The 22939-nt window shown below is 42.5% G+C and overlaps 1 protein-coding gene across 2 annotated transcripts; it reads left to right on the top strand.

Moving 5' to 3' along the window:
• Positions 1 to 2773: 2773 nt before the first annotated feature.
• Positions 2774 to 22927, top strand: rhea (Talin_middle and talin-RS domain-containing protein rhea). Of its 2 annotated transcripts, XM_046624865.2 has the most exons (14): positions 2777 to 3167; positions 8281 to 8473; positions 8576 to 8977; positions 9060 to 9330; positions 9445 to 9948; positions 10062 to 10153; positions 10908 to 10996; positions 11664 to 12122; positions 12204 to 13224; positions 13375 to 14167; positions 14582 to 16484; positions 16662 to 17408; positions 20294 to 20935; positions 21226 to 22927. In XM_046624865.2, the coding sequence occupies exons 1-14, from the start codon at positions 3147 to 3149 to the stop codon at positions 22063 to 22065; spliced, it is 7977 nt and encodes a 2658-aa protein (XP_046480821.1). In that variant the 5' UTR covers positions 2777 to 3146; the 3' UTR covers positions 22066 to 22927. The 2 variants fall into 2 exon arrangements, with proteins under 2 accessions (XP_046480822.1, XP_046480821.1); XM_046624866.2 differs by lacking the exons at positions 20294 to 20935; positions 21226 to 22927 and adding an exon at positions 18860 to 19789 and having other exon boundaries at positions 2774 to 3167.
• The last annotated feature ends 12 nt before the right edge of the window (positions 22928 to 22939 follow it).

The raw sequence follows: 22939 nt of genomic DNA, 5'->3' as shown, positions 1-22939 counted from the left end.
GATCATACGTGTATAAATGCGAAATTTATCTCCTCGAGTCGCCGTTTCGTGCATATAGCAGGGCCGTGTAATAAAGGGGCAGGAATATATTTAATTGAGAGAAATATATTGATCGTAAAAATTTGAATAGGCACTCCTTAATGCCCCGAACGTGCTTCACTACGGCACTAAGTTCGTTAAGTGGTTCGTTGCCTGCTCGCCCCGCGAACCGTGCGAGTTGCAAGCACATTGCGGCTTTTGCAGTCAGCCTATGTCCTCCCCTTCTCGGAATCCGCATCCCGTCAGCTTTATCCATCTCTTTTCCACGCTGCACGAACATGCGATCGCCAACCTCCCATGCAGTCGTCCTTCTTTTCCAACTTATACTCTCCTAAACACCCTTTATGTTTACACGTAGGAACGTATCGTCTTCGCGGGATGTTTCAAAATTTTTTTTAACCGTCGTTTCATTACGCGTAGCACATTCCGCGAAGATTGAACACGCGTGTAATACAGGGTAAACTCCCCTGCATTTACGGGATGCATGAAATCGTTTTTCCGCTAAATCCGCGATCGCCGATTTCAGGCTATACTTCGTTATTAAGGGCTGTGAAATTTTCTGCATTTCTCGCGGTGTTGAAATCGCGGATAATTCTCGCGCGCTAACCTATCGATGTGGCGCTACATTATACGTATATGTATAATACGTGTGTGCACGTGTATAACGTATACATACATACGTATAACTATACGTAATCGGATCGATGACAGCGCGAGAGCTGGAGAAACGGCAAGGGATGCTGGCGATGGTGGTGGTGGTTGGTGATGGTGACGGTGCTGCTGCTGACAGGGATTATATCGATGGTGGGGAGTTTGGTCAGCCAATCACAGAACGCCAGACAGTTTGGCGCCAATCGTAAAGTTTTGCGTCTAGATCGGTGCTGTGTGTATTGTAATAGGTACACGTAGGTAGGGTATTATTACCGATACTTCGAAATAACAAACATACCGCGAAGTGTATTACATACCGGTGAACTCCTTTTTTTCATAATTTTTTTTATTTTACTTCAACGTTTGCACCTTTTACAGTAGAGAAGGTTTCCCACGTAAATGATTTCGACGCATGTACGTATAAGTTACAAATTTCTTTGCACGTTCTACTTGAGTTTGCAGTCATGTGTTGAACTACCTATACACCTAATTGCGGTATACCTGATAGGCGTAATGCACTTTCAGGGGTCGAACTACATCAGCTGCCAAAATCGATGTGTCGAGTGTGTATGGATAAAAGGGTGTATACCTAGGTGGCCGGAATAGATAGACACGGGGTGTTTCCTCTTCTCTTCTTCTCTCTCCCTTGAGCCGACCTCTCACTTCCTGCATAAATTGCTTGTATGTCTCAATTCACCCCCAACGGTGTCTATTCTGTTCATTCTCTTTTATGTGTATATATATATATATATATATATACATACATATATATATACATACATATACACATATATACACGTAAACCTGACCCTCTCTCCCCTCCACCCCCCCAACCTCGCGAGACGAACGCCAACAACCCAAGATTCGTTCGTCATGCAACCCCGTGGACTACCCCATACTGTCCTTCTTCTTCTTCTTCTTCTTCTTCTTCTTCATGGTCATCGTGTCGCTAAAAGTTTTCTGGAATTCAATTATTTAACCTGCAGCTAGGGGCTTGGTGAGGTGATCAACTGAAATTCTTGGTTGTTAAAATATCTTTTATCTACAGTACAATTTATGGTCTATCGTGGAATAAGAACTATTTTTCGGCAGATTATTCTGTTGAAATCACGAGGGACGATTACGATCAAAATTGTCCTACGCTTAGATCAAAATCACTTGCATCTACATGCATTCGATTTAAGGATTTAAAAAGATCAATCGAATGTTACGAATCGTACATCTTTGATGAGCTTGGTTAATTACAGTAAAGAGTCTGAAGAGAAACGAATACATACATTCGGGCCGATCGAATACACTTGTGTTCTCCAAGTTTTTTAAAGTCTCGTGGTTACAATCTGTAACGGAAAGACGCTCAAAGTTCCGTTGTATAACATCGGACAGTACCTTATACTTGTCAGTACCCTGGACAATTCCTCGACATCAGACAGTATACCGTTCGAAAGTGTCGATTTTACACGAAAGTGAAGCTAGCAGCCAAAAGTTTCAACGTTCTTGCAAATTAGGCACAGTGAAGTCCGAAAATCAAAGTATTTTAAAACACCTTGAACCCTGAATGCTTTTATAGAATGACGAGGATGAAACCGAAGTCCATTTATCTATTTACAAAAAGTTTAACACCTCAGTCTGCTAACTCTGAGCGCAAGCTTCAGCATCGTCGATTCTACTCGTCGCCATATATACGTTATACGTACCGTACGACAATATTTCGCGTCTATACACGTATTTCGTCAGCAGCTCGACTCGGCAACGGGGAAAGTGCAAGTCCGCCGGTGTAGGCATGTGGGACATATCATATGAAAAGTGAAGTCAGCCCTACGACCGTCGCCGATCCCTGTACTTTTCGTCGACGAGGAAAGTCTACCGTGTATCCATCCACTTCCTGGCTCTCCCTCTCTCCGCACCGCGGATTCGCGGTAGGGGGATGAAACGACGAGAGGCTCCGCGACTCCGGGGCGCGCATCCCCTTCGGCGGGTTCAGGGGCGGGTCGTTTGGGCGCAGGCGCCGGGCGCTCAGCCCTTAGGGATGCTCGGGGTACCCTCCGCGGCTCGACGGACACATCACTTCCTTCGCGACTCCGAGCCGAGCAGCATCCCATCCCTTCTCTCTACCCTGAGCCCGAGTTTACCTACCCTCGACTCGAGCCTTTCGCCGACGAGCCCAAACCTTGACACTGCGGTATTTCTGTCTCGGTAAATTGCGTATTGAACACAGACTTTGCACCTACGGACATTTGCACGGCTTTCGTTTATTCCTGTAAAACCCGGACATCTGTCGCGAATATCGAAGACTACGAATCTGCTACTGAGAGGATCTTCACGAAACCCGGGGCCCAGGCAACGATCTGCACTTTCGAGCATCCTGAGATAAGACAAATTTTAACGACACACTGCGCCCGTACGATATATAACTGTATACCTATATTGTACATGTACGATATTATGGACGGCTTTGCATGTCGGCGAGGATTGAACAGGTGACGATTTTAAATATACAATATACATATTTATTTATTGTATGTTTGTCGAAATATTCCGTTGTTGCTAGTGTTGTTGATTTTTTTTTTTTAGTATGCAGTATCGTTGTTGTTGTTGTTGTTGTTTGGTCAGATTTTCCATTTGCATTCATTTCTTTCTGCGGTTCTTTTTATCACGTTATTTCATCGTTGGACATTATATTTCCAATCACGAGATCCTCGTCGATATTGTTCAAGGTTCAGATAAAGAAAAATTCGGACAAAATAGGAACAGATTGACGCAGAAAATGAATCGAAATTCGTTATAATCAATTTCGTAAATATATATATTTTTTTTTCTATCTGTCGGAATATCGAATGATACGTTGTCACAGTATATGCTTATAAATTTGTTCAGCTGTGTGTTAATTTTATCACGATATATATTTGATCCATGCATTGTTTTTTTCTACAAGAATTATATATTTCTTATTTATAATAGTTCATCTATTTTTGGAAAATATCTTTTTTCTCTCGCACAGTTGTCGAACTTAATAGTCACGAGGTAAATTTAAATCGGCGTTCGTAACTGGGCGGGAAAATGTATACTATAATTATTTCACTCTATACACTCTTGAACTGAACGCGTACGAATTATATAGAACGAATAATTGAAAAAGAAAAAAAAATAACAATCGCAATAGTTGAGACAAACCAAGGTCTCCGTCACGTGTATGGGTAGTTCCAAGAGAGGCAGAGTAAAAAATGTAATGATTCCGGTCAATTTCATATTTAATGGAATATTAACAGTCTCCTTATGATACCTACTAAAGGGTGGGACACTTTAATTATTTTTAATACCTTTTCTAAGGGGCCAGGAGATAGACACTGACCAGGGGAGCGATATGGTGTGCAGGATATAGACTTTCTCATGAATGAATAAAATAAAATACTCCAAAATACAAATATCTATATTTAATTTGTACGATATTTTCAATTCGTCTTCATATATTTTGTATGATTACATACAATGATTAGACTTGTCGTTTCACATATTACCCGAGATGAAATATATAAAACTGATTAAAAATCTATGAACTCAAAAGATTCCTCAATATAACGCAACATAAAATCATCGCCTTTCTCGTATTGTACATAAATATTTTTTTCATTAAATACTTATCTCTCTTGGTTATTTTGTATTTCCCTTGCCATATTCCATGCGAGATATGGCAGGGGAGAGATGTTTTTGCAGAAAATCGTTGATAGTACAGAGGCAAATCATGTTTTTGGTTTCCAATTTGGACAGAGTGACTACCGCACATATTACAATAGACGTTGCCTAAAACTAGAATAAATAGACAACTAATTGCGACATGCGACTTACCAGGGTAGATAGAAAACGGCAATTGCACCGCGCTAACTGAAAACAAAGTGCAACGGCGTTGATCCGTCACGTCTTGCCAACTTTGTGCCGAACTCTTAACACGCTGACATAGTATTAACGAGCAAGTTCATTGTATTAGTTCAGAAATAACGGCTATAAAAATACCCGGGTAGGAGGCGTCGAAAGAGTGGGACAAAACGGAATATGGAATATTTTGAAAAATAGTAATGTGAAATCAAATTCGTTACTGAAATACCAATGTGCGTTTATACAGGTATAGTAACATCTATTTTTTTATCACATCTTATTGGATAGGTTACCAGATATTGCCACTGGTATCAACAAATTTGTTGAAGGGACACGTCAGGGTAGAGGCAATTTTAGTGTTCGAACTCAATTTTCGGGAATTCCGAAAATATTTTATGTTTCTAATTCAACGCGCCACATAGAACACAATTAAATTACAACTGCAGTCACTTTAAAAAAATTTATTTTCCATTCTTTACTATTTTTTCTCCAAGATACAAAGAGACCCAAAGTCTTGGAACTATAGGTATATATAGAAAAAAAAAAAAACTGCGAAACTTTCGCCAGATACTTATACACACCGAGAAAGCCATGCGCGTGTTACAAGCGATAGAAATCTCCTGATGCCCTGGAAAAAGGTGTATAAAATGACTTAGTTTCACCACCAAACCGCCTCTTCATTTTTTTTTTTTCCCACCCCATTGCGCCTGTCCGCGCCTGTGTTTGTCGCTCGTAAATTCCCTCAATCGCGTTATAGTCTAGATAGTATACAACACCCTCTGATATTCGCGAAGAAAGGAGAAAAAGAAATAGAAATAGAGAGAAAGGGGATTCGGATCGTCGTCTAGCACACTTCGGGTATTTTCACCCCGTCGGGATACGGGATCGGAAATTGGGGATGGGGACGTCGTGTGTTACTGGGGCAGAACTGCGCAGAAGCCCTTTCTCCCCGCATGCTCGTGCACTCCGTGAAGCTTATATATATTCTCTAAAGTGTACTTGCAAGGCGGCAGTGCCTCGACGTTTACGTTACGCGTCGCATCTGCCCTCCGAATTCCCTCGGCACTTCTTCGGTCTCGACTTTGTATTCCGCGAAACGATCCAACCGCATTCATTACCTTAACACCGTGATCGGTTGTCTTCTTTTTATTTGAATGACACACGTGACGAGAAATGGTTCGTTACGGAAAATTGAATCGTCGGTGAATTTCATTTGACTTCGTTGAATATTGGTAACAGTGAAGTATTACCTTAAACATTTGACATGGACAGCGGTTGTTATTCGCCATCCCGTAGTTTCTTCGCAACGGTGAATTACCTGTGTGAAAAGTCGGCGACACTAGTCGATGAGGGGGTGTGATAACACCCTAAACACAACGCGATTATCGGTAGTTGAGTTTGGCTATGAGGAAATAAAACGATCGCTGTATAATCACCAGGCTGCCTTGTAGATCATCGGCATGGCATCGTGCAGATCATCATTTCACCGGCATTTACACCTGTCACCTTCTTAGAAGGTAAAATCATCTATTAGTTTTACACGTTACCTCATCTCCGCCGTTGTACCATAAACTTGGACACTTCATGCCGTGTCAACACATAATTTTAATTATTTTTCGAAATCTTTTTTTTTTTCATCTCCAACAAGTGACCAGTGCCCGGTTTTCGTACAGTTGTGGTATCTTTTAAGAGGTTACTCGCCCGTCTGGCCCAAATAAAGTTCTACACGAGTTTATATTATAAAAGGATAATGTTTGCTAACGAGTAGTAGACTTTTACATTGCTTGACATTGCGCGTCTTATTACGAACTGACGCCCATTTGGCATTGGCCATAGGTTTGTTATTAGGAGAGGAAGTTTCATACGCATATGTGTCTAACTTGTCCATCGGACTTTGGTCTAACTATTTTAAATTCAGGTTTCATGCGTCGACGCAGGTTGGTCTTTGACTATCGGGGATCGTTGTTGGTTAACAAACGAATAACAAGCGACGTGCAATGCTGAGGCGTTTCTATTTGCCGAGGAACTGAAGGTGGAGAAGCAGATTCCACCGGTTCACCTCACTTTATATACCGCAGGCAAGGTGGCGGTCTTCCACGGATTTTCGGTTTATCTCTCTTCTTCGCGGCGTCAAGCCGCCGCAAAGTGGACGTGGTAGAGGATCAGGGCGAGACGGGGGGTATCTTACCCTCCGTCCCCTTCGCTCGTTCATTGCTCCGCATCTCGCACCTGGTTAATCGATGTTACATATCGCAGAATTGAGATAACGATTCTCGCTGAGTTGTTTCTCTTAACGTTCTCATTCTCACGCCCTAAACTTCTTATCATCATAGTGACGTAACGAATACTCGGTTTAAAAAAACAAAAAAAAAGATAGAAGATTTTTTTGCAACGTCGTGCAACGGACAAAGGAAGCGCACCGCGCACCAACTTCACACGCTTCTGCAACATTGTATAATGCAAGCTTTGCGCAACGGCGTGAGGCATTTGCTTCCTCATCTCTCAGCGTCGCTTGCTGTGGGTGCAGGGCTCGGAGAAGAAAGCCCTGCAAGCCAAACCAAGGCGAGGTGAGGCGAAGCGAGGCTGCGAGCCCTGCATCATACTCCCCCCCCCCCCCCCCCCCCCTGATGATGATGGTTCGGTCCGTCGACGTTTCGGTTTGACACAGTCAGAGACGGCGTTGCCTGGCAACCTGGCAACCTGAGGGTGCGTGAGAAAGAGAGAGAGAGAGAGAAAGAGCCCAGTGGCGTGGACCTGATAGCTCAAAGATCGTTTTGGTTCTCTCTATTTTTGCAATTTATTAAATGCCTATACATACCTATAAGCTGCAGCGGCGGAAGCGACGATAATAATATTTGATTCTCTTATGATTTTCACTTCCGACATTCCTCCTGCTTGTCGCGATAAACAAATATCATTCATGCTTTTTTTTTTGCCACGGAAAACATGTCATTATTATACTCGCAGCAGTTCGTTTACAATTGAATCCGAACTAAATTCGTACGTACACGAAACCATTTGCAGTTGCTGCTTTTAGATTTGTTCATATTCGATTAATACCGTTCGCTTTTTTATCTTTTCAATAGGTATGTATTGCGGACGAACGATGTACGCGTTTAATTTTGCTAATTATTTATTACCCGGGATGCGCCGACGATACTACTCCTCGTCATTATCATTATTATTATTATCATCCCCTTACTCAATTTAGTCTGTAATGAAGTTTTCAACCCCCTGACGGTTAATCCATTGTAATTTCATTCTACTAATTTACCCATGCGGGGTTCCTGGTGCTGATGCTGATGCTGCTACTGCTACTGCTACTGCCCCTATTGCTGATACATTACACACCGATGCAGGTCGGAAGGTTCCGCCTACGCCCATGGTCACGTTGCACCCTATCACAAATGGCATATACCTATATATATTTACGTACATGACACTTATTCACTCGACCAGATCTAAACCATGTAATAAAAGATTAATATAGGCTGTGAAATGTGCAAATATTACATACACGCGTATTTAAGTAGTTGCAGCAATTTGGCTATATTTTTTAATATAGGTACACAAATTTTGTTTTCTTCCAAATTTTCACCTTCAATTATGCGGTATCATACAATGTTGCAAATTCGAAAGATATTTGTTCAGTTTTATCCAGGTTATGTATGATCTGCAAATGAACCTGATGTGCTTATTGTCCATTTTTCGATGTTTCAGTCCGTTGATTCGGGGGGTTTTTGTGAACGCAGAAGATCACCGTCGGCAGTCGCAATGGCTACTTTGTCACTTCGAATCTCCATACCGGAGCAGAATGCTACAAAAATGATGCAGTTTGATCCGACGACTTCAGTGTACGACGCATGTCGTGTTATAAGAGAAAAACTGACAGACTCAGCCAGCCTTGGGCAGCGTAAGTTTGACTCGGTGTTCTCTAGAATTAGTCGTGTACACAGCCAAAGATGGAGTATAACCAACTTTATCATGCAATAAATTTTGTGCCTTTTCAAAACAGCCAAGGATTACAGTCTCTTCCTGGCCGATGAAGACGTAAAAAAGGGAGTCTGGCTCGAGCCGGGACGCAATCTTGATTATTATATATTGAGGAACGGAGACCTCCTTGAGTATCGTCGCAAGCTGAGAACCCTCAGGGTCAGGATGCTTGATGGAACACTGAAGACACTGCTCGTAGACGACAGCCAACCCGTAGCCAATCTCATGGTGGTAATATGCACAAAAATTGGCCTCACTAATCACGACGAGTATTCACTGGTCAGAGAACTGCCTGATGAAGAAACGGAGAATCAGAAACCAGGCAATTTTGGCACGCTTACATTGAAGAGACGAAAGGAAGAAAAAGGGGAGAGAGACGCGAAAATGGATCAGCTCAGGAAGAAACTGAAAACAGACGATGAAGGTGACCGATCATTTTTCACTCATCTGTTTGGCAATTTGGCTTTTATAAATCTCAATGCTCATTGCTAATGCTCTGATTACAGTCAATTGGATCGACCCGAGTCAAACGCTTCGTGAGCAGGGAATAGACGAGCAGGAAACTGTCCTCCTTAGACGAAAGTTCTTCTTCTCCGATCAAAATATCGACAGCAGAGACCCTGTGCAATTGTCTCTTCTCTACGTTCAGGCCAGAGACGCGATTCTGGATGGCACACATCCCATCACTCAAGAAAAGGCTTGCACTTTTGCTGGAATACAGTGTCAAATACAGTTCGGCGATTACAAAGAAGACAAGCACAAGACTGGATTTCTCGAGTGAGTTATTTACGTCGACAAATGTTTCCAATGTTTTCACAAAGCTTTGTGTTGTCGAAAAATTTGTCGATTTGCATCATCATCGACAATTTTCTCTTCTGTCTGTTTCACTAGCCTCAAGGAATTTCTGCCTCAGTCTTATTTGAAAGTGAAGGGAATAGAGAAGAAGGTATTCGCAGAACACAAAAAACACGCCGGATTGTCAGAACTTGACGCCAAAGTGCTGTACACCAAAACCGCGAGATCACTGAGCACTTACGGGGTGACATTTTTCCTTGTCAAGGAGAAAATGAAAGGGAAGAACAAACTCGTTCCCCGACTTCTCGGTGTCACCAAGGATTCTGTTTTACGATTGGACGAAAAAACTAAAGAGATATTGAAGACCTGGCCTCTTACCACTGTTCGGCGGTGGGGGGCTTCACCCAACACCTTTACCCTTGACTTTGGGGATTATTCAGACCAATATTACAGCGTGCAGACCACTGAGGCGGAGCAAATACTTCAGCTAATCGCTGGCTACATCGACATCATATTGAAAAAGCAGAAGGCCAAGGATCACTTTGGTATCGAAGGAGACGAAGGCTCCACCATGGTTGAAGACAATGTTTTACCTCTCAAGTTAGTACTAATTTTTTTTCACATTTCTTTGAATCAATCAGTCTTCATTCTGCAATTCCTGTATTCTTTTATTATTTGTGTATAAAAATAACTTCTTTCTGTGATTTCGATAGAGGCACGATCATGCAGCACGAAACTAGCAACAAGGGAAAAGGCAATATCGAATCTGTAGCTTTGCCTGTCGTCATAAGAGTTGGAGGAGATGGTAAGTCCTTTTTCTATCCGTACATTAGAGCATTATCCTTTCCGCAAGTCATTCAAAAAATGCGGTTCATCAGTCCCATAAAGTATTTGTCTAGTTCACTTTTTTGCTTCAACTTTTGCTCAGCGTTTTTTGCTTTAATACTCGACATTGTATTTAAAAAATCTAAAGGTAACTATCAATTTTACCATGTAATGATGCAGGAAACTTCATTATTCTCTGCTCGGCTGGAAAAAAAAAGGAATAGTAGAGTGAAAGAGAATTTATAAAATATGGAAAGTAGGCAGTGACTTTATAATTTTGTACAGAAGAAATTTCAATCCGCAAAATTTTGTGTGCCGTTATATGTACAAATTATTATCACCACGCCATATATTATTTTTAATTGCTGATACCTCGTATATTAGTACGTGAACGTTTTACGCACGCGAAGAAAGTTTAATCACTTATTACGTTTTACTTTTCACCTCCTGAAATTATTTTTGTAAATAGTGATGTTCGTTCTTTTGCCCAGACAATCGAATGCTTGTGGTTTCTTTCGTCGATTCTATTCGAAATATATTATCGTGAGTAAATATAAATTTAAATGTAAAAAAATGTATAGAGAAAAAGTTTTTCTAGTCTCTCTCTCATCAGGAAAGCGGAGGATTCTCTCTTCGTCCTCGAAACGATGTAACCAATGTTCCCCCTTTCTTTATGTAAATATGTATTCTAAATGACAAAATATATAGGATAGAATGCATGGAAAAATTTGTAGGAGCTCAATCGTACGGAACCGGTCATATGGGTGCTGCCCAGTATTCAACTGTCAGCGGACAGGCCATACCTGGTCATGCTCCTTCAATGGTAAGAATATCAAATAAGCTGTTACGGTCATATTGGCGACGGACACATTTTTGCACCAATAGTAATTTATCATCATTTAAAGTCGATTCTATTGCAGACTTTGTATCCCCAAGGTTGAAAATTGTGTTCATCGTCAAAATGATGCTCTACCATTATTTGTTGATACAAAATTTTTCGCAATAACCAGCAACGGTAAAGTTGTTTTAAAAAAAGGAAAACAAAAATACCACTATTATTAAGTACCCACGAAAAAGGAAGAGAAAAAAAAAATTAAACATCAAATAAAAATTGAAGTCCAACTAATAATAGATGATCAAATTTATTTTCATGCTAGACGTCTTCTATTGCGGACACAGAGTAGGTACAAAACGATTAAATATCCATTCGTTGAGTTCTATTGATGAGATCATGATTCAACCACACAGGCACATTGCACAATCAGTCCCCGCTATTCTCACTGTTGCTATCTCATGAGACGTTTTTGAACATTGAAAAAATATTGTCGGCGAACTAAATCTACTGTAAATCTACCGCAATGCAAATCCATTATTTTCTTTGAATTTGTAAACAGTAAAAAACAAAGGCGTAATAAAGTCAACCTCCAACTGTACAAAATTTCCACCACCAAGCTTCGATGACAAATTTGTATTGATTCGTCATTTCAAAGGTACAGCAAACGAAAGTTACGTCCGTATTGTCCGAGCCGCAGCGTGCCCTGTTGTCAACGATAACTGCGAGTCACCAGGTGATCCAAACGGCGGAAAGCGAACTCTCGTCAAAGGCCCAACTTCCTGAGCTCGGTACAGACCCCGCATCTCTAAAATGGATCGAACAGACTATGGATACCCACAAGCAGAGCGTAGGCTCTCAAATTGCTGCCATGAACGCTGCGACTGCGCAGGTCGTCACCCTAACGTCTGGTCCTGCCGATGACGTGGACCACACTGCTGTTGGCGCTGCGATAACAACGATTGCCAGCAATTTACCGGAGATGACAAAAGGCGTGAGAATGATCGCCGCCCTTATGGAGGATGATTCATCAGGCGACAGGCTTCTCGACGCTGCGAGAAAATTATGCGTTGCCTTCTCAGATCTGCTCAAGGCTACAGAGCCGGAAACTAAAGAGGTAAGACGATAACTTGAAGGTGGCCTTTTTTAAGGATCGAGTTTTTAAAAACTAATAAACAAATTTTTTCCTTCACTACAGCCGCGGCAAAATCTCCTCAATGCTGCTTCTCGTGTCGGCGAAGCTTCGCATCAAGTTCTAACGACGATCGGTGAGGAGGATGAATCCAACCGCGAATTGCAAGACATGCTACTGGCACTGGCGAAGGCTGTGGCTAACACCACAGCTGCTCTGGTTCTCAAGGCGAAGAACATAGCTGCAACTTGCGAAGACTCGACTACTCAGAACAGGGTCATATCAGCGGCCACGCAGTGCGCTTTGGCCACTTCGCAGCTAGTTGCGTGTGCCAAGGTTGTAGCACCGACTCTTCACTCGCCAGCCTGCCAAGCGCAGCTGATGAATGCCGTACGGGAAGTTACAAAGGCGGTCGAAGGCTTGGTAGAAGTTTGCAACGAGACTTGCAACGATGAAGTTTTGCTCAGAGAGCTTAGCACCGCTGCAGGCGAGGTCAGCAGAACTCTGAATGATCTATTAAACCGCATTCAGTCAGCAACAAGAGGCGAAAAAGCGAAGGAGAGCGTGCAGGAGGGAGCGGTGGAGACAATATTCGTAGCCACCGACAAACTCTTTGCAAGCACTGGAGACGCTGGGGAAATGGTGCGCCAGGCAAAGGTCGTTGGTCAGGCGACCGCTCAACTTATTCACAGCATAAAGGGCGAAGCCGAAAATCAACCGGACGGTGATCAGCAACGGAGACTTTTGGCTGCTGCGAAAATTCTCGCAGACGCTACCGCAAAGATGGTCGAGGCTGCCAGGCAGTGCGCAAGCAGTCCGCACGACGCCAGAATGCAGGACCAACTACGACAGGCTGCCGAGGAACTCAGAGCCGCGACTACGGCTGCTGCCACGCCGGCGCTTCGGCGGAAATTAATCACCAGACTCGAATCTTGCGCCAAACTCGCCGCTGCCAATGCGACGCAGTGTATTTCTGCAGCTTCAGGCGCTGGTAAACACAACACCAATGCAGCCAGTCAGGAGGAACTCATCGCCGAGTGCCGCGCAATGGCTCAGCAAGTTCCGAATCTCGTCACTGGGGTTAAAGGTTTTTCTCAAAATCCATGTATTTCATATCTTCTTATAAGTAGAAATTGAATGATTGACGAAATTTTGTTAAGTCTGAATCAATGTACCGAATTGCTATTTTACCTCTGTGCTATTCTAACGAACATTTACTCTCATTTTTATCTAAAAGGAACGCTGGCACAGCCTGACAACTCGAGTGCTCAACTGGACCTGATCAACGCTGCAGAACAGTTCCTGCAGCCAGGTTCCAGTGTTGTGAAAGCTGCCAGGGCCGTGGTTCCGACAGTCTCAGATCAGGCATCCGCTATGCAGTTGAACACCAGTTCCCAACAGCTGGGATCAACGTTATCCGATTTAAGATCAGCGGTGACTCGTGCGCGAGAGGCTTGTGGCGGATTGGAATTGGACGCCGCCGAGGAATTGATAAACAGCCTAAAGGATGAGCTTTCCGAATTCTACCAAGCTGTTGAAGCGGCTAGACTCAGACCTCTGCCTGGAGAAACAGCGGAGTCGACTGCACTGCAGCTCGGCGCCTCGTCGAAGAATGTCGGTGTCGCGATGGCGCAACTTTTGTCAGCTGCTAAACAGGGCAATGAAAATTATACCGGCAGCGCAGCGAGAGAAACAGCGAGCGCTCTCAAGGAGCTAACGAACGCTGTCCGCGGTGTTGCAGCAACCTCGAACCAACCTGAGACGCAGAAGAAGGTGCTGATCACCGCCGACGACATTATACTCAGGTCTCTGCATCTGGTTAAAGAGGCTAGAAGGGCGCTCAACAATCCCGATAACCCTGACAACGTCGGTAATCTTGCGGCTGTTGCCAAGGATGTTTCACAGTCGTTAAATAAATGCGTCTCCTGTCTTCCTGGGCAGAGAGATGTCGACGATGCCATACGCAGCATTGACGATATGAGCCAGGTTCTGAACATGAACGAATTCCCGCAAACTAACAAGAGCTACGGGTAAGTAAAAAGTCTTCAGGTTTTTTTCCCAAGAATTCAGTAATGATACGCACAGGAAAAATACGGGAAACTGGGAAATGTCCAGTAATTATGTAAATTAAATTCGAATCTCACGTCCTTAGAACAAATGGTACTATGTTTTTCTACCGAGAATTACAGGCTGCTGTTAGCACATAGATAAAATATGAGCAAGTTATCTATTGGACGATATTAAAAGAATTGTCATTTTTTGAAAATTATTTATTATTAAGTGGTATATTATTTGAAAGGTCGTATATTTTCTGGAATACTTGTAAAAGCTAGGCAATTTCAAGTTTCAAAAAGCATACTAAACTTGGTCAAGCACCTCATGTTTACGTTTTTTTTTTTTTTTTCATTCAGAATTTGAAACTAGGCTTGTTGCTTTATTTACAGGCAACTTCAGCAGAACTTGAACACCGCTGCTGCGGATCTGAACGATGCATCGTCGAACGTAGTTTCCTCCATACGTTCACCGGTTCAACTGGCGAACACTTCTAAGGAGTTTACTAACGCGTTTGGCGAACTGTTGGGTGTCAGCATGGAAATGGCTGGTCAAACGACGACCGAGACGCGCGGAAAAATGGTCGTGTCGCTGAAGAATGTCAGCATGACTTCGAGCAAGCTTTTGGTAACGGCGAAATCTGTCGCGGCAGATCCGGGCGCGCCAAACGCAAAGAATCAGCTGGCTGCGGCCGCGAGAGCGGTGACAGATTCTATAAACTATCTTGTCGACGTTTGCACCTCAGCTGCACCAGGTCAAAACGAGTGCGATAGCGCGATAAGAAACATCCAGTCGATGCGTCCGCTCCTCGACAATCCGAGCGATCCGATATCCGATGTTTCGTACTTCGAGTGCCTCGACACTGTCATGGAGAAGAGCAAGAGCCTTGGCGAGGGAATGACTGGCATCGCTAATCACGCAAAGAAATCTGAACACGAACAATTCTCCGTCGCCGTTAGGGGAGTTTCATCATCGATTTGCGGCCTCGTCGAAGCCGCTGCTCAGGCCGCTTATTTGGCCGGTGTCAGTGACCCGACCTCGGTCGCTGGAAAACCGGGACTCGTTGATCAAGCACAGTTCTTCAGGGCTGCTCAGGCCATACACACGGGCTGCCAGAGCCTTGCGAATCCGACGAGCTCTTCTCAGCAGGTGCTTCACGCCGCGACGATGATCGCGAAGCACACGAGCGCACTTTGCAATGCGTGTCGCGTCGCCTCGAGCAAGACCAGCAACCCGGTCGCTAAAAGGCATTTCGTTCAGTCTGCGAAGGACGTCGCTAACTCTACTGGAAGTCTAGTCAAGGAGATCAAAGCTCTGGATCAGGTTTGCTCGGACGCTAATCGCGAAAAGTGCTCCGAAGCCACGAAACCGCTCCTAGAGGCGGTCGATAGTCTCTGCAGCTTCGCTTCATCGCCGGAATTCGCTAGTCAACCGGCGAAAATATCTGTCGCCGCACGCGCCGCTCAGGAGCCGATCACCAGTGCTGGAAAATCCATCATCGACGGTTCTTGCGCTATGGTTCAGGCCGCCAAGAGCCTCGCGGTCAGTCCCAAGGATCCACCGACTTGGCAACTGCTTGCTAATCACAGTAAGAACGTCAGCGATTCGATCAAGTCGCTGGTAGCGTCGATCAGAGACAAAGCGCCCGGACAAAAGGAGTGCGACGGTGCAATTGAGACGCTTTCCGCCCGCATTCGTGAACTCGACGCCGCTTCGCTCAGCGCTGTTTCTCAGGCTCTTGTACCGCGCAAGGAGAACACCATGCAGGGATTCACCGACCAGATGGAAAGCAGCGCTAACGAACTTCGTGAAAAACTCGAACCGCTCAGATCCGCCGCAAAGTACGGAGCAGAACACGTAGGTCACGCCGTCAGCCAGATAGCTCTATACTCGGAGCCGCTTGTCACTGGAGCCGTCGGCGCCGCGTCGAACATGGTTCACTCAAAGCAGCAAATGGTGCTTTTGGACCAGACTAAGACTGTCGCTGAGTCTACGCTGCAGTTGATTTACGTCGTAAAAGAATCCGGCGGCAATCCAAAGGCCGTTAACATTCATTCTGAGGTCGACGAGAACGTCGAATCGACTAAGGATGCCCTCAGGGAGCTGCAAAATACCCTAGAAACAATTTCAACATCGAACGGCATTGTCACTGGACTCATTGACACTATCTCTCGAGCCATGGTCAGGTTGGAAGATCACAGAATGTCCACCGTCGACACTGTTGACTCATACGTCGACTATCAGACTCGGATGGTCGAGGCTGCTAAAGAAATTGCGCGATTGGCACAGGAAATGGTAAGAATTGCTTGTGTTATTTTTTTTATTCAAATGAATCCCGTTCGTGAATCAGTTCCTTGTTAATCCCAACGTTGGAAGAACGTCTGAAATCGTTATTAAAATTTTATTAATGACATAAATAGCTGTGAAACATGTCCTGAATTTTAAAAACGTGCTTTCTTTTCCCAAAAACAGTCGACAAAGTCTAGCGTTGACGTATCACGTCTGGGTCCGTTAGCGGTAGACATATCTCACAAGTACACCCAGTTATCTCGGGATGCTTCGGGTGCTTCAGCGGCAACGACAAACGCGGACGTGTCTACTCGCCTCAGAATTGGTGTCCAGGAGTTGGGTCAAGCTTGCGCGGACATAGTAAAAGCTGCGGGAACGTGTCAGATGGCCTCTGGAGATGCCTTTACCCAGCGAGAGGTCTCTGAACAGAGTAAAAACGTGTCGGAGAAAGTATCCCAGGTCCTTGCGGCCCTCCAGGCGGGATCGCGAGGCACCCAGGCATGCATCAACGCAGCGAGCACGGTTTCTGGTATAATCGGTGACCTGGACACGACCATAATGTTCGCCACGGCCGGAACCCTTCACGCCGAGAACGAAGGTGACATTTTCGCCGATCACAGAGAAAATATCCTCAAAACTGCCAAGGCTCTCGTCGAGGATACGAAAACTCTTGTCGCTGGGGCTGCTTCGTCTCAGGAGCAGCTGGCTGTTGCTGCTCAAAACGCGGTTTCGACTATTGTACAACTCGCTGAGGTTGTCAAGTACGGAGCTGCTAGTTTGGGAAGTCACAATCCCGAGGCTCAAGTCATGCTGATCAATGCTGTCAAGGATGTTGCTTCTGCGCTTGGTGATCTGATTCAAGCCACTAAAACGGCCAGCGGTAAACCGATTAACGATCCGAGTATGGCGCATCTTAAGGATTCCGCAAAGGTAAGAAACAAAATCACTTTTCATTTTTTTCCACCATACCCTTAGACTGTTGATGTAGATAATTACAATTCTAGAAATTCGGTCGATTTACTTGCAGAGACAAGCATCTTGCAGCAGATTTAAGCAGCGCAATTAGTTGATCAAATTCATTCTTACATACTGGTTTAAACAATGTTTTTATATTTTCTTACAAGAATGAATACGGAAAAAGCATTATTACTTATGCTTCATATTATTTATTAACAACGCAGTATATTTCTTATCACGGTAATTAATCTGTAACAAGTAATAACTAAAATGACAGTTCGGTCGCTTATTAATATTGTATTAATCCATGCCTACAAAAAGAAAACAATATATGTACAAAATTCGCTCATTCGTTTACTGGCCGTTGTGATTGTAAAATCACTCACATCATCATCATCATTATTGGTTTCGAATCATTTGCGAAAATTTCCACATATTTTCTGTACATACGCAGCAGGCTGAAATGAGTAATATTACTAATTTTCTGTTGACAACGTTTGACTAACTCTAATAGGCATCTTTTTATTTTTAATATACTGTTCTCAATGTTTTTCTTTTTAATTTTTCTCCCTCGTTATTTCTATTTCTCTTTACTTGGGTGGACTTTAATGAAATAATATTTGTACATTGGGTTGCAATCTGATTTTTTGCTCACTAATTTCACATATTATGTATCAACAACGACATGAAGCGGCTTACTAAACAGTATTCATACTTGATTCTTATAGTATATGTAACTGTTCAATCATGTTACAAATCCCTATGCATTCGAGTGGCGGCAGCGAGATATCATATATTACACGTATGTCTATTATCCGTGTGTGTATGCGTACAGTTGGCTAAATATTGTCAGTATCTAATATTAAAGTCCACCTTATGTTTCTTACGAAGTATCGTTTTCTATTTATTTATTATTATTTATCTGGTTTACACTCTCACTTAATCGGCAGTTTCTTTTCTTTTTTTTTTCTTATTCTTCTCTTTTTGTTATTATTATTTTTCGTTTAACGGTTTTTTTTCTATGTGTGTGGATATTATCTCTATGTAGTTGTTGGTTTAGCGATTTTTTAATGCAAACTAAACTGCAGATCTTTTTTGTTGGTATACTCTGTACGTCGGATTATAAGCAAACAAGTAAATATTCTGTCCTTAGTAGCATTTCCATTGAATCTATACAATTTCTGAATTTAAAATCTTGATTTTACAATCTCAAACAAAATTGCATGTATGTGAAATCTGTCTTTTACAATATTTTTGTAAAGATATGGTTTTACTGCTCTCTTGGTGAAGATTATATGATTCAATGTTAATTTACTTCTAAGAAAAAGGACGACAGATTTTCTTTAACTTTGAACCCTCAAATATGAAGGTGGACTTTAATGAAATTCTTATTGACGATATTTGGTCTCTGGGGGCATGAATAGGTGTTAGCGCAACATCTGCAGCAGCAGTTTAACGGCGACGTTGGTGGCTCGGAATCAGAGTGGTTTATATCAGACCAGGAAGAAGAGTTGATTCGTCTACTCTCCGTATCCGAGAGCAATCAACCGGCTCGGCGTACCTCGGACCTCTTGCTGCTTATGTAGCTCGATAAATCGATCAAACAAACGATATTATTATCCGACTTGATAGTATTATTATATATTTGAAAGAAATTGCTTATTCGCTCATTATTATTCTCAGCCAATGATCAATTTATCTGCAAACAGGATTCATGTTCTGTATACTCGATTATCCATTGTACGATATTCTGCCGCAAGCTCTGATGCTGTATTTTCATACAAAGAATTGATCACTGATCGAAATATTTATAGGCACGCTGAAATAAGATTCAATATTCGCGAATTACACCTTCATTTAACATAGAAAGCCTCATACACATTTCACACTGCACGGTTCTAAAAAATGTACGTCCAATATTTCAGTCTTTATTTCTTGACACAACATTCACACGTAACTTTCCGAAAATATAGCAATATGCATACACAGTTTTCATACAAACCACAATTTATTTTTATATCGTCGATATGTCTCGTTCACCTGCTGACACAGATTTCCTTTGTTTTGTACTTTGTCGCCGAATATTTATTCTGTCTTTGTTGTAACGTTTGAATAAAATTCGTGAGTTATTATATTCACAAAAGGAAGAATATGATAATGAATCTCCACATTACGTATTAGCTCAAACGCAAAATTTCTATGGGCATAAAAGAAAAATAATAGGTACGTACCGCAATCATAATGTGTACTAACGGTAAAAAGAGTATAATCAAGCATATATCGTAGTTGAAACATTAACTTAATAACAAATGTAGCATCAAGTTTGAAAGCAATTATTTAAAAACACGTATAAAAATCAAATTTGTTTCTGTAATAACAATAATATACAGGCTTCGAAATTAGTTGCCATAAACTATTTGCAATTATATAAATGTACATGTTTCCTACACTTGCAGATGACAAAAATCGAATCTTAGCTGGTTGTGGAAGTGTTCGGTTATTATTCTTTTTTTTTTAAATCATTTTATTTGCAGGATTCAACTAACACTGTTATTTGTTATTTTGTAGTGCTGTAACAACATGAGCGATTGTATTGTTTATGTTCATATATGTGTATACATATATGTGTATTATTTTTATTTTTTTACAGGCTATTATCCTACTAATATTCAGAGAAATCACAAACTTGAATGCCTTTTGGAAAAGTTATTTCCCACTGCAGCATAACGTTGTTATCACTAATGTTTTTCTGTCGCCTAGTACTAACAGCATCTTAAGGTCGACGTGCTAATAGTGGAAAGAGGATCTGTGATTGCAAAAGTTCTCACAAAATCTAACGCGGTGTTAATTCTTTCCAGGTGATGGTAACCAACGTTACTTCTCTGTTGAAAACAGTGAAAGCTGTCGAAGACGAGCACACTCGAGGTACACGAGCCTTAGAGTCGACGATCGAAGCAATTGGTCAAGAAATACGTTCTCTAAACACAACAGAAGTCCAGCTGAAATCGACTGTGACTCCAGAGGACCTGGTCAGATGTACCAAGAACATAACAATCTCGACGGCAAAGGCAGTAGCAGCGGGCAACAGCTGCAAACAGGATGATATCATAGCGGCTGCCAATATGGGAAGAAAATCTATCAGTGACATGCTGTTGATATGCAAAAATGCCGCACACAACTGTGCGGAGACTGCTGAACTCAGAGATCGAACTCTGAATGCTGGACACGACGTTGCCATGAATTATAGAGAGCTGCTACAGGCCATATTGCAAATATCTACCCGTCCCAGCGACGCAAAACACGTTCTTCCTCCTATATCTAGAAAAATTGCTCAGTCTGTTACGGAGCTTGTCACCGTCGCTGAACTTCTCAAAGGCAACGATTGGGTCGATCCTGACGACCCAACAGTCATCGCTGAAAACGAATTGCTTGGTGCCGCTGCCAGTATCGATGCTGCTGCTAAGAAACTCGCTAGTCTTAGACCGAGGCGAAGCATACAGGTAATCAATTTCGCTTTTTTGGTTGATAATAAATTCGAATTGTCTTTTGCGGAATCATGAACAACTGAGGATAATTCGAGGGCCGGCTACTGTTAGATATGTTTGATATTCTTGGTTGTTGTTCCAATAATCGACCAGGAATCAAACATATTATTACTGTGGTCGAGCACATCCTGCTGGAAGGAGGTAAAATAGTCAATAATCACATGTATAATACGGTATCTCCAGTGGAATTCACCAGTCATTAATGACAGCGTAACGTTACCCTCGTTTTCTCTTCGTATTCGCAGGAAGCTAGCGAAGACATGAACTTTGACGAGATGATACTCGAGGCTGCGAAATCTATTGCAGCAGCCACATCGGCACTCATAAAAGCGGCCAGTGCGGCTCAGCGGGAGCTTATAGCAACTGGAAAAGTGTCGCGAACACCATTGACAAGTTCAGATGATGGACAGTGGTCCGAGGGTTTGATATCCGCTGCCCGTTTGGTAGCAGCGGCAACGCACAGTTTGGTGGAATCGGCTAACGCGTTGGTCCAAGGGGTCAGTTCGGAAGAGAAGCTGATATCCAGCGCTAAGCAGGTGGCGAGCAGCACGGCACAGCTACTGGTAGCTTGCAAGGTGAAAGCTGACCCAGACAGCGAGAGTACGAAGAGACTGCAGGCGGCTGGAAACGCCGTGAAGCGAGCCACGGACAATCTGGTCAGAGCAGCGCAACAGGCGATTCAGCAGGAGGAGGACAGGTCTCTAGTTTTGAACAGGAAGATGGTCGGAGGTATTGCGCAGGAGATAAATGCCAGATCAGAGGTGCTGAGAATCGAGCGAGAGCTTGAAGAAGCCCGAGGTAGGCTCACTGCTATTCGTCAGGCAAAATACAAGAGCAAAACTGATACTTCGGATGATGCTGAGACTGATGCTGACCAGAGCGGATATGAAAGTTACACAACAAGATACGAGACTAGGTCTTACGAACCGAATCAGTCGCGATCTCCTATACAAATGATGAACAGTACTCTGGATCAGCTTCAACCTGCTACCGAATACATAAGTCACAAAAAACTTACGGAGAGCAGCACGTCTGTTCATGTTAAGAAAACTTTTACACACCAGGTATTGAGGTTTGACAATTAAATTTTGGTAATGGTGATCATTTGCGATCGGCAGATTATCGCGATCTCTAATCATGGGGGACAAATTATTACTATAATTTTTTTTTTTCGTCGTTTGTAACGTCTCTCTTTCGACAAAATCAAAATCTAGCTTAATTGTTTAACTGTTATTGTTGTTATTATCATTGTAACTATTATTATTATTGATTCGCAGATAATGGAGAAGAGAAAAACTTAGAAAATGAAAGAAAAAAAAGAAAAAAAAAATGTAATTAACGTACGCTATTCGCCAGTCACGAAGCAATACGCCAATGCTGTTTAGACGGCATGTAAATGTTTTAGTTGAAAATTTTATACCTTATTCAATATGCGTATAAGATTTTACATGCTATAGTTTATTGCCTTTTACGGTATTCAATATTATAATTTCGTGGCAAATATGGTGACAGATTATTTGGAAGATATTTTTGGGCTAAATATGATATTTCGGCGAAACGATGATCAGGAAAAGTAAAAACTGCATCTGTAATTAGACCGATGAAAATTTCGTTACCGCGAGTTTCTACTCGTAAATTTGTACAGTTTGAATTTGATGAAATTTATTCGACTCGTTTTTGAGATTTTATTCTCTTGTATATAATATGCGTACGAGTGACTGTAATCAATCGGCAAATTTTAACCCGTTTTATGGGGTGTAGTGTTATATTTTTTTCACCTTTTTCTTGCATGTATGTATCTATATGTATACTCAAATTTACCGAGATTTAACCATTTCCCGAAGTCGTCTTGTGACGCAAGTGCAATTACAAAACGAAAAAAAAAAACCAACAATACTTCGGTAGGAAACTGCTTAAATCTCACTTTTTTACATTTACAAAGAATAACTCCTTCTCACT

The sequence above is a fragment of the Neodiprion pinetum genome, chromosome 4, assembly GCF_021155775.2.
Source record: "Neodiprion pinetum isolate iyNeoPine1 chromosome 4, iyNeoPine1.2, whole genome shotgun sequence".
Lineage (NCBI taxonomy): Eukaryota > Metazoa > Arthropoda > Insecta > Hymenoptera > Diprionidae > Neodiprion > Neodiprion pinetum.
Note: the sequence above shows the minus strand (reverse complement) of the source record. Positions and strands in the feature narration are given on the sequence as shown.

Bases quoted from the DNA above. Each gene is read 5' to 3' on its own strand.
- rhea (XM_046624865.2), top strand. From the start codon at position 3,147: ATGTCGGCGAGGATTGAACAG. The intron at 9,949-10,061 runs GTTAGTACTAAT...TGATTTCGATAG, and splicing joins GACAATGTTTTACCTCTCAA to AGGCACGATCATGCAGCACG. The intron at 16,485-16,661 runs GTAAGAATTGCT...TCCCAAAAACAG, and splicing joins CGCGATTGGCACAGGAAATG to TCGACAAAGTCTAGCGTTGA.